At 43.3% G+C, this 11369-nt stretch overlaps 1 protein-coding gene across 1 annotated transcript in view; it reads right to left on the bottom strand.

Moving 5' to 3' along the window:
• Positions 1 to 11369, bottom strand: part of plxnd1 (plexin D1) — a 111441-nt gene that overhangs the window by 12325 nt on the left and 87747 nt on the right. The window contains exons 29-35 of the mRNA XM_050065752.1: positions 8129 to 8192; positions 6772 to 6806; positions 6031 to 6135; positions 5689 to 5852; positions 5447 to 5594; positions 2958 to 3098; positions 2202 to 2276 (exon numbers count right to left, since the gene is read on the bottom strand). Coding sequence (XP_049921709.1) covers positions 2202 to 2276; positions 2958 to 3098; positions 5447 to 5594; positions 5689 to 5852; positions 6031 to 6135; positions 6772 to 6806; positions 8129 to 8192 — 732 coding nt within the window. The remainder of the gene's footprint in view (positions 1 to 2201; positions 2277 to 2957; positions 3099 to 5446; positions 5595 to 5688; positions 5853 to 6030; positions 6136 to 6771; positions 6807 to 8128; positions 8193 to 11369) is intronic.

Here is an 11369-nt window from a genome sequence, read left to right as displayed (position 1 = left end):
ATAGTATGTCGTCATAAACCATGAAAAATTATCATAGTATAGTATGTCGTCAAAAATCATGAAAAAACGTCATAGCATAGTATGTCGTCATAAACCATGAAAAATTATCATTGTATAGTATGTTGTCAAAAATCATGAAAAAACGTCATAGCATAGTATGTCGTCATAAACCATGAAAAAATGTCATAGTATAGTATGTCGTCAAAAATCATGAAAAAACGTCATAGCATAGTATGTCGTCAAAAATCACGAAAAAACGTCATAGTATAGTATGTCGTCAAAAATCATGCAAAAACGTCATAGTATAGTATGTCGTCAAAAATCATGAAAAAAATGTCATATTACATTATGTCATCAAAAAGTATGATAAATCGTCATAGTTAAGAATTTCTTCAAAAATCATTAAAAAATCTACGCTCATGACATACTTCATATGAGTTTTTTGATGACATTTTCATGACATAATATATTATGACATTTTTTTTAACCTTTTTTTCAGATTATACTTTAATGTAAAAAATTAACATGACATGACATACTATACTATGATTTTTTTTTTAAACATTTTGTAATGACATACTATGGTATGAATTTTTTTCTAATACTTTTTTATGAAATGCTATACTATGAAATTTTTGGAATTTTTTTTTTTACCACGTTATACTATGACATTTTTGATGACATTTTTATGACATACTATACTATCTACTTATTTTATGGATTTTTTTACGGCATACCCTATATGCATGATTTTTGTGCATACATATCGTTTATACATTCATTCCCCTGGTCTCTGTCCTACATATATTTGCTTTAATCATAGTTCAAAGTTTATTGGTCAATAATGGTTATACAAACACATGTACTGAAATTCTCAACCTCAAATTTTCCATAATGTATATAGAAAAGACAGTTACGTAAAAAATCAATATAGCCCTGGAACCCAAGAAAAAGAAAGCTTGTGTGTGTGTGTTGTAGGGAACAATATTGTGTTTCTTGCTCTTGTGTAGTACTCTTTTTAATAAAGCTTGCATTGGGTTAGTCACTCAATTCATTGTCTTGTGCTTTGTTCCCACGCTATGTATCTGAATGTTGCATTGATGCAGTTGTCCAAGTACTTACCACAATCTAAGACAGTTTATTTGCATGTCCTTACAATCAATACAAAGTAAAGTAAGATAAAGTGTGTCATTGATGTAACCAGTTGGAACTCAAAGTGGCGGTGAAGTCTTGAAATGTACAGAAAGGGTCTTTAAAAAGCTCTTAAAAGGTATTAAATTTAGCTGTAGGATTATGTCATATAGCCCGATGAAGCAGAGGGAGGAAATCAGCCACCTGCCTGGACATAGAAAGTTGAGCCCGAGAAAAGGGAGAGCATCAGAGGAACAAGTGAAGTGCTTCAGCCTCTTCTCCAGCCTTCACGCATGCCTCCACACCACAAAAGCCTTTGCTCTTCACATATTTACAAAACCCACATCTGCTCTGTTTTTCATGCCCAATAGTTGTCACGGTGTCAGTGGGATTTATGGGCTCTTAGCGGCAGTGTGCTACGAGGCAGAGCGAACTGAGCTGGTGCGAGAGAATAGGCAATCAGGGGCCATTGACAGAGCTCTGTGAATCGTAGTCTAAGCCTCTGGCCCACGTCAGTACAGTAGCATGACAGAGGAAAGCAGCTAAACGGTATTATCATGAGGGTGCTCCATTAAGGCACAGTCACCACTGACTAAGCCTCTCCTGAGAATAGTCACAGCAGTATGGGAGCATGGGGGAGGACAGTAGGGGCTTGAAGAGGGCTAGTTGTAAGAGAAACAGGAGATTTGAAGCAGCAACTTAACCGTATCATTAAGCAGATAGGGGTGATGGATAAAGAGAGGGTAAACAGCACGTTGTTTGCTTCAAGTGAGAGGTATATGTGGGCTGGAAGGGCGGAATGGACGCGTTACATGGTGGCTGCTGCCAGGAAGATCAGGCAATTAAGGGACAGGTTGTTAGAGTGTTTACAGTACATCTCTCAACATGCGCATGATCTTCCATGCTGATACGTCACGCTCTGATACCTATCTGTGAAACTTTAAACAGCAAAAGGAGTCGACCGAGGTGCTGTGACTGCAGAGAGGGGCCAGTCTGAACACGAGTAACAAATCTAATCTGGATCTGAGATTGCAAAGACAGAAAAGTAACGTGAGAATCTCTTCTCTTACCTGGTTTCTGTATCTCTTGGCATATTTGTAGATTTCTGTCAAGGCCAGGTTGGTGTTGAATTCATTTCGGTATTTCTACAAGATGGAGAACAGAGTTTGATTAGATTATTTCAGTCGAAGAAAACTTTATTTCCATTTGCAGTATAATATTTAGCGGTATGGCTCTGCTCTGGGGCCCCTCTGCCTTTCCTTGGGCCTACGCAGAAAGCCTCTTCCACATGCCTACATGGAAAGCATGAGGCAGAGAGAGCACACTTGTCTGCCCTTCCATGTGCAAATGAGGAAAGCCTGAAGCAGAAAGATCAAACCTCACTGCCCTTCCATGTGCCTACATGGAAAGCCTGAGACAGGGAGAGCAGCAGCATCGATGACAAACAGACATGACATTGATAAGTCAGACACAGCATGAAAAGGAGGAGCTGGGGTGGAGGTGGATTGCAAAACGGCTTGCAGAGGAAGCAGCAACAGTAGGCAGACCAGAGCAGTTTAAATAGGGCGCCCTGAATGAGATTCTCCACTTGGTTGCATAGAAAGTAATCATGTGATCTATCAGCTGACTCCCTTCATCAATCAGCTGCTCCATCAGTTGATCGGGCTGTTTGAGATCAGCTGATGTAGCTGGGATGTGAGCTGAGCTTGACATCGTGTGCTGCCTGAACTACACGCTATGCTCAATATATGTCATATTATTCCAAAATAAAACTTGTTATTGCAGCCAGATGACAAACACACAGGGGCTTTCTGAAGTTTACTCACGCGTGACTCCTCGGCGAGGTGAGCGTTCATCTCCTGCTCGCTCAGAGGTGCCATTTCCTGTATTTGCTGGTAGTAGCATTGCACTCTCTTCTTATACTCAGGGATCTCCTTGGCATACAGCAGCTTGTTGGTAGGGGAGTCCTAAAAAAAAAAAAAAGCAAAAAAAAAAGCAAAACCCATTACAGTCTGCACAGCTATAACCATTTATTGCAGCAATATGCATTTTACTTTCGGCAGTGTGGCTCTGCCTATTTGATGCTGTGGAACAAATCTGAGCAAGTCTGACACAGGCTGTCCTTGAGCTCACTAACCGCCCCCCTGGCAGAGTGAGACACGCAACATTTGATGAACATGAACACATGTTTGAAATGTTCATGTACAACTGACTGCTACAGCAGGAGGCTAAAAGCGATGTAGCTCTTCTCAGGGTTAATTAATAATTCAGCACCGGAGCTCAGTCTTGAATGGAAGGGTTTGTAGTGCAGTCTGCGATCAGGTGCTAATGTCTTAATAAGGAGCCGTTCAGTTAGGCTGTTATTTGTTGATGATCTACACCAAACTATGTGAGACAATAGAGGGAGGGAACATTTTCCTTTCTGCACGACAGGAGACTCAAAAACCCAGAGCCATTGAAGGAGCATTCCAGTCTAAACAAAACTCCTTCATACCTCTGCCACTCTCTCCACAGTCACTCCAGGCTCTCGCACGGGTGCTTATTCAAGCAGGAAGAAAAGTAGCAGGGCTAAGAGGTTGTGGGCATTCTCGGGTTTTAGTGGTGACTACTGTTGCGAGCGAGTGTGTGTGGGCCTTTGTGTGCTGTGTGCAAGAGAGAAAGGGACAGAGAGAAAGTAGGACAGGGAAAAAGAGACGGCCAACCTCAGCTTTCAGCATCGGTGAATGTGCTTACAGCGCACCTTAATATTTCTATGTGTCATGAGTTATTTGTGTCACCTAATGTGCGCGTTTGTTTGCATGTGTGTGCATGTTTGTGTGTATGTTAAAGGTGCTCGGGGAGTGGAAAGCCTGCGGCGACACTCGCTCCTTCTGATAGGGAACCCTGTCTCTTCCTGTCCACAAGGTCACTTCCTGCTGCTCGCCCATCTGCCCGGTAACCCCCCTGTGACCTCGCGGCCCTCCATGTCTGCATCTCGCCAGATAAGAGGGTTTCCGTGGAAACAGCAAGCGTTGCTTAGTTTCCTACCCCTCTCTCTCTCTCACCCCTGCTGTGCTCCTGCTAATCCAGACCCCGTACCCTTTGCCGCCCTGTCCCGAGGACATCACACACACTCATACACATGCACAAACAAGTGACTGTAAACACTCGGGGAAAATGGAGAGGTGTGTCACGCCAGTCTCCTTGACCTGCGGGAGAGAACGCGGCCACATCCTTGAACCTGGTGACTCCACAATACTTGCACAGCCAGATGCGACATGTTAATGAGGACGCTGCAGAGTGTGCAGAAATGACTCATTGCTGGAGGTATAATGTGTGGCTTTGTATCCATAGGTATGTACCTGCTCACATGTACATGTGAACATCTCTGCTGTGAGTGCGCCGGCTCTTTGGCACTGAACTGAAGTATATAAATCAGACTGTTTCCCAGTGAAAGAGGAGCATCATTTGATGAGTCCTCGGCTCCCTCCAGGGAGGAAGCCAGTCAGAGAGAGACAGGAAGCAGAGCGTGCTCAGGGTCACGGTGTCTGAGGGATGAGACGGATTTGTGAGCAGTGAGGACATTGACATGCAAGCACACACACACAGACTCCTGCAGACGGACAGACAGACAGACAGACATATGCACGCCTGAACACACTCACACACACACACGCACAGCACAAAAAGAGATCCCTGGTGCTCATGACCTTGGATCAGCCGACTCGGCTGAAATAACATGAGGAGAGGTAGATGGAGCTGACAGTCTGAAGGCTTAGGGATGAGGGTTCACAGGGGGACTCGGGAGGTGTGTGTGTGTGGTCAAACTCCTAGAGAGATGTGAGGCAGAGATAGTGCGTGAGGTGAAAAGGACAGAAGCGTCAAAATGTGTACGCCTTCTCAGAGTTATGACTCTGTCGATTCTGAACACACAGACATTTCTTCTGATTCAGTGTGACTTCCATATCCTGATTATATCGTAATCTCCAATGTCCATCACAAATAAACATCTATAAATCCGCTTAGAAGTCATAGTGGAAAAAAAGCTCCTTATAACTCTAGAACTTGCCAGAGAATCATCATGTTCTCAAGCTCTCCAGCACGAAAGTAATCCAGTGATAGTTCATCCATGGATAGCTTACAAACTGGAAATGCAAGTAGCTGATTCGGCACACTTTTAACAGGTATAGGTTTTAAAATCACCTAACTGAAGAGTAAACAGGAGCGTCAGGGGGTGCAGCTCCCTCAATTTTGTCTCAGGGGGAGCCCAAAGTGACAGACTTTGAAAACCCCTGCAATAGACAGATAGACAGATAAATAAGATGGGTAATCTCACCTTTCCAAGCTGCAGGTCAGAAATGGAGCAGGCATCTATAAAGGCCTGGGCAATGACAGACAGACAGGCGTCCATGTGATCCGTCTTATCAATGTCAAACACAAACTGAGGATTCTTCAGGATGTTCACCCAGAAACGCAGAGGTAAACTGCACAGAGAGAGGAAAGATAAGCTCTTAAAGCCTTGCACTTGCACAGCAAGGTGACCAAAGGCGACTTTAATCATGCGGTTTAGATGTCTACCTGTTGGTTTTCCAGATGTGCAGGGTGTCTGGGTCTGTGATGCCCCGTTTGTCGGCCTGCTCCTCCAGGAAGTCAAAGAAGTATTTGACAGCCAGAGGGGGGCGGTCCGGAGGGATGCTGAGGATGGCTTGAAAGAGGTCATCCAAAAACTTCTGAAGAGTTCCCTGTGGGGGAGAAGAAAGGAAAGGCGGCTCATGCATACGCAGGGATATAGTTTCATGGGATGTGGGAATTTCTGGATGGCTAATATGGGCCATAAAAATAAGAAACAGAAAGATGACTTAGATATCAAGCTGTAACCGAAATCTGCTTGTAGTGTTGACAAACAGTCTCATCTTTCACCTTGGTTGACAGCAGGCGTGTCAGGTAGATTTCAGGCAGGACCTTCTTGCGGTGACTCTGCCTGTGTGACCTCTTGGTCTCCATTAGCTCATCATGAGGTAGGACCTGGAAAAGCAGAGGTCAACATACTTCACACAGGTTGAAGTAATAAACCCCATCATAAGAGAGCTCGATGAATGCCCTACTGTCTCAGCTGTCTCAGCTGTCAGACGGGGAATTCTCTGTTTCTTGCATTAGACACATGATCCAGAAACCACATCAGGGTATTCTGAAGCGCTAAATAATACAAAGAATTGAGGAAGTGATGGGAGCTGGGGAATTTTCCTGCTTTTCTCTGGTTGCTGTGTACAGGATCATGTCTCTGACTTGCTCATACAGGTCTAAATAGGGGTAGTGGGGAAAAGAAAGAAGCAGTCAAAATCCATCTTCTTGTGTCAAAAAGGGACCGCAGAACTGTCCTGTAAAACTAACTATTCACCCGGCAAATTGTGTTCCAAGGAACTCATTATTCTAAAGTCAAAGGGCCCATATCTTGGCTAACGTTTATAAAAGAGCTTAAGCGGCATTAGTGCTGTCATGTCCTCTCAGCAGCTTTCCTTTTCACCTCCATTCACCCCCCATTCTAACTGTCGTCATGCCTGCCCCGGGCTGACTAACAGTGGCACACACAGGAAAAGCTCTGGTAATAAACTCAGAGGGCACTTATAGAAACATTTTGATTACATTTAAGGAGATACTCACCAAGTGCACATACTTCTCCGTATCCAGATCTTTAACTAAGGAGAAAGGGGACAAAAAAAAACAAAACATACAGGGTGAGACAATGTGCAATCAGCAAGGTGGAGACCTGAGAGAATAAGAGGAGACAAGAGGAGGGAGCACAGAGGAGTGTGACAGATAGGGAGGGTGGGAAAAAAAATGCAGGAGGGAGATTGACAGGAGCGCGAGGGAGATAGAGTACATGGGAGAGAGGAGAAAGTGATTAAGGTGGACTGTGGGCCGGTAGGGGAGGGGAGCTGTCTGAGAGAATGAAAGAGAAAGATTACGAGTGAAAGGAGAGAGAAAAGAGAGAGATTAGGGGAGACAGACACACAGAGTCTGTGATTGGTTCTGGAGCCGGTGTAATGAGATGGTAATGCTTGGCCAGCGCTCGGAAAGAGCATTAAACCTTGCTGGTTTATATATAGCTCTAAACACAAACACTCGCGTGCACATGCGTGAACACGTATGTATACCTGAACATGTGTGGACGCATGCACAAACCCAAGCTCAAAGCAGACAAACAAATACAGTAAATTATTGCACACATACACACACATACACACACACCAGTAAAAACAAAGACAGGCATGTGTGCAGATACACACACAAACACACACAACAGCATTGTGAGTGTGTGCTCATTACAGCCGTCTGCCAGAGATGCTCCTGCCCAGCGGGCCTCAGTCCAGACCCTCAACACTGATCACAGGCAGGCAGGACAGTGTTTTATATTAGCCAGGGAGCACTACAGGCTCATAACACCCCCTTGACGCTTTGAAGCCAGAGCCAGGTTTGGTCCACATAAGCCTATTTTTGGCCCAGTATGAATGAGAGGAGAGGCTTTGATGGACAGAGCCCGAGCAGAACTGAGCTCTGGTCTGGTACTGATTATGTAAGGTGGACCCCAGACGAACGAACGGACAAGCCCATTAAAAGCTGTATGTAAACTCATCTGTCAACAGGCAGCACAGTCATTATATTCCGGGGTCGAGGCTGGACAATGGGCCCACTTGTGTCGAAATTTTTCCCACAAGCTGACATTTTGCTAATGGAGTACATCTATAACGCAGAGAAAGAGCTCTGAATGAAGCTGTAGCATAACTCCCGGAGTGAAGCAGGAGTGTTGTGATTTATTAGGTGCGAGTGTGTTTAGATGTCCGCTGCGTCTTTCGGGAAGGGAGGGTGTGTGTGTGGTTTCATGCGTGTTTACATGAGCGTATCGTGTTCTCGTGATCAGCTAAGCATGTGCTGTTTCCTGTGAGCGAGTGGGTGCGTGTATTTATCCAAGTGTGTGTGACAAAGCGACAGGGAGTGGGTGTGTTTGAAGGTGACGTACCTCTCCCCAGGGTGTTCTCTCTCTTGTCTTTCAAGCTCATGGCCAGTGATGCCCCCTCTGGGATCTGCGAAGGGAGAGAAGAAGAAGAAAGAGGAGGAAGGGGGGGCGTAGGGAAGAAAGACGAGAGAGGACAGGGGGCATGAGGTCAGGGGTGAGCTGGGGTGCAGCAGAACAGCATCATTAAGCATGCCCTCGAGGGGAGTGCGGTGTTGAGAGGTGCGTCTGTTTGTGTGTGTGTGTGCGTGTGTGTCAGTCTTGCGTGCATCTAGACTGGTGGCGAGTCTGCGGGAGCCTGGCTAGGCTCATTAAAGTCAACCCGCGGTGAAATGGATTGAACAGCCTTGCCAGTGAACCCAGACTGTTAGTACACGCCGCAGCTCGCTGCTTTCACAGCTCTGTCCCCATGGCTCAGCAAAAACTAAACAGAGCACTTAACAAGTACAGGTAAAGGGTCGGAGGTCGTGGGTCACCGAACAACTGTTTACTCATGCACAAATGAATGCAGACATAAGCAAACACACATACACATACAGACATTCTTAATGGTGTACCAGTCATGACATTTTACTTGTTGCTTCGCTATTTTTCTTTCGGGAAAAAAAATATAGTGTGTTAAAAAAGTGTTTTTTTAATCATCTACCTTACATTATTAATCTTCTATTGCAAATGCAATTCATAAAAATGTAATTTCCTGCTTTCTTTTATAAATAAAAGTCAATTATATGATGTACTTTAGTCAATGTATGAGTAACGAATGTATATGCATAATGGTATCTAATAGGCCTAGTTGTAGAACTACTTGTACCAGTAGTAGTAATGTCTGTTAAATGTTGTGTGTTTTTTGAATACATAAGCGATGAATGATTAATGCCCTTCACTGCACAGAAGTGTGTTGCATGTAGTAAATTATCACAGCACAAAATACTGATTAAGTATCAAAAGTTCCTTCATTCATTCATTTATTTTCCGTAACTGTTTATCCTGTTGGGGGTCACGGGGGGGCTGGAGCCTATCCCCGTGGACACTGGGTGAGAGGCAGGGTACACCCTGGACAGGTCACCAGACTATCACAGGGCTGACACATAGAGACAGACAACCATTCACACTCACATTCACACCTACGGACAATTTAGAGTCACCACTTAACCTGCATGTCTTTGGACTGTGGGAGGAAGCCGGAAACCACCGTGCCGCCAGTACTAAAAGTATCAGATACAATTCCTTAAAGGTTCATATAACACCAGCTGTTGTTGTTTAATGGTATACTATGCACAAACTGTGGGATACTGTTTGTTTATGCTTGCCAGCAAAAGTTAAAGCCAACCCCAGATTTACTGTCATTTGGCATTTCTCCTCGCTATATGTATATTTTTTTTTTGTCGCTGTGTCTCTTGGATGCCTGCTGCTCACACCTTTTTATAAAGGCCTGACCACACCTGAGCGCTGTGGGGGTGCACACCCGTAAATGTCACGAAAACAGGAAATAAGAGGAACATAAGGAAATATGAGTAGAGGGCAGAGTCTGCAGCAAAATACCCTGCCACATACTTGCAGTGAGTCACAAGTGATGACTGAGAGGGGTGACTTCTGTATGAGTCTAGACATTGTTTATTAGGATATCCTGCTTAGTTTACCTTTAAGATCTCCAACAGAAATGTATTAAGACATAAAGAAACTTTTTTTCCACAATAACAGATTAGAAACTATTTACACATTCTTACACTGAGGTCTACTCTTTCTCCCTCATTGAAACATCCAGAATCTATGAATATTATTATTGTTCATTTTTAAAGTTTAATTGCTGAACACGAGACGTCTAATCCTTCAAGTCCATTCTCAGTGTTTGTGCACTGGAGGTTTCAAGTTTCCACGCACATTTCCCTTCAACAGATGAATGTGAAAAAAATGTGGGCCCATACATCATACAAGGTCAAACATCAAAGTATAGCAACAATAAGTAAATCACTTTTTTGAGTGTATGGGGACCATTTAGTAACTACTGAACAAATAATTTGCAGTTAACATCGGCACACTTTTTAAAAGTCAATATAAACGACCATTATTAATGACTGAGTCTGTAACAGTAACCACAACATACAACAAATCATTAAAGCCCCTCTGCATGTGACATATATTTGTTTTGCTTCCTGTTACTTCACTTAAACGTTTGACCTCCACTGTGCAGAATGATGTATGTGCAGTTTTTCTTTGCATGAAGGAGGTAAGTTTCTCTGCGCTCACCTTAAATCTGAGTTTAACATGTGCACCTACTTACAAGCATGAACCTGTGACATAACAACTAAATGGAGGCCGGCTATAGTCTAATATGCACAAATGTGGTGTGTGACTCACACTAAGAACGGACTTCACAGTAAAGTAGGAGACGTATTATGTCTAGTAGTTTTGAAAGGAATGCTTCAAGGTCGTGTACACTCTTCCCAACATGATAGCAAACGCGTAGGAAAAAAAAAAAAGCACAAACAGTTTGAAGAGAAAATGGGCACCCACACACTAAATAGATGCTCCCAAAAAGAAGACTCATTAAGCGCAACTACGACATAGTAGCTGTCATATTTATACTACCTGATGAAGACATATTGTCAAAACAATGTAACTGGATAAATCATCTTTATAGGAGCATCTCTTCAGAGTGTGGGCGTCCTTTTCTCTTGAAACTTATATATTTGAATTTTAAATATTTGCATATTCATAGATTCTGGGTTTTTCCAGTGACAGAAAAAAAGTTTGTCTAATTCGAAGACGGTGGGTGAAAAGACAAGTTATTATTCCAAGCAGAGTACTTTTCTAACTTTTAAAACACATCTGGTGGGGATCTTTAAGTTAAGCATTAAAATTGTGTGATAACTGATTTAATTCTGTATGTTACCATAGTTACTGTGTATCTGTAAATCATTTGAAAATATTTCCTACTCAGTAACAGTTGTTAAAGGATTTGTATGTGACTTTTAGAGTGCATCTGTGATTCAGAGGTTGTCTACACACGGTTCTCAACATTGGGGTGGCCTAGCCAGCATAGAAGCTAATGTGCTAACAGCATGAACAGTGCTAACTACAGCAACAGTGCTGACAGCAGGGGCGTAAATATAGACAGTGCAGGCAGGATCATTGCACTGGGGCCAATGGGGTGAGGGGGCCCCTTCAACTATATGTTATGCAGAAAAATAATATGTTAAACATGTTACATTTAAAATATTCAGTTAAGCGAATAATTCCTTCTTTA

Source organism: Epinephelus moara, chromosome 16, assembly GCF_006386435.1.
Source record: "Epinephelus moara isolate mb chromosome 16, YSFRI_EMoa_1.0, whole genome shotgun sequence".
NCBI classification, from domain to species: domain Eukaryota; kingdom Metazoa; phylum Chordata; class Actinopteri; order Perciformes; family Serranidae; genus Epinephelus; species Epinephelus moara.
The sequence above is the reverse complement of the archived record's forward strand: the minus strand, read 5'-3'. Positions and strand labels throughout refer to the sequence as shown.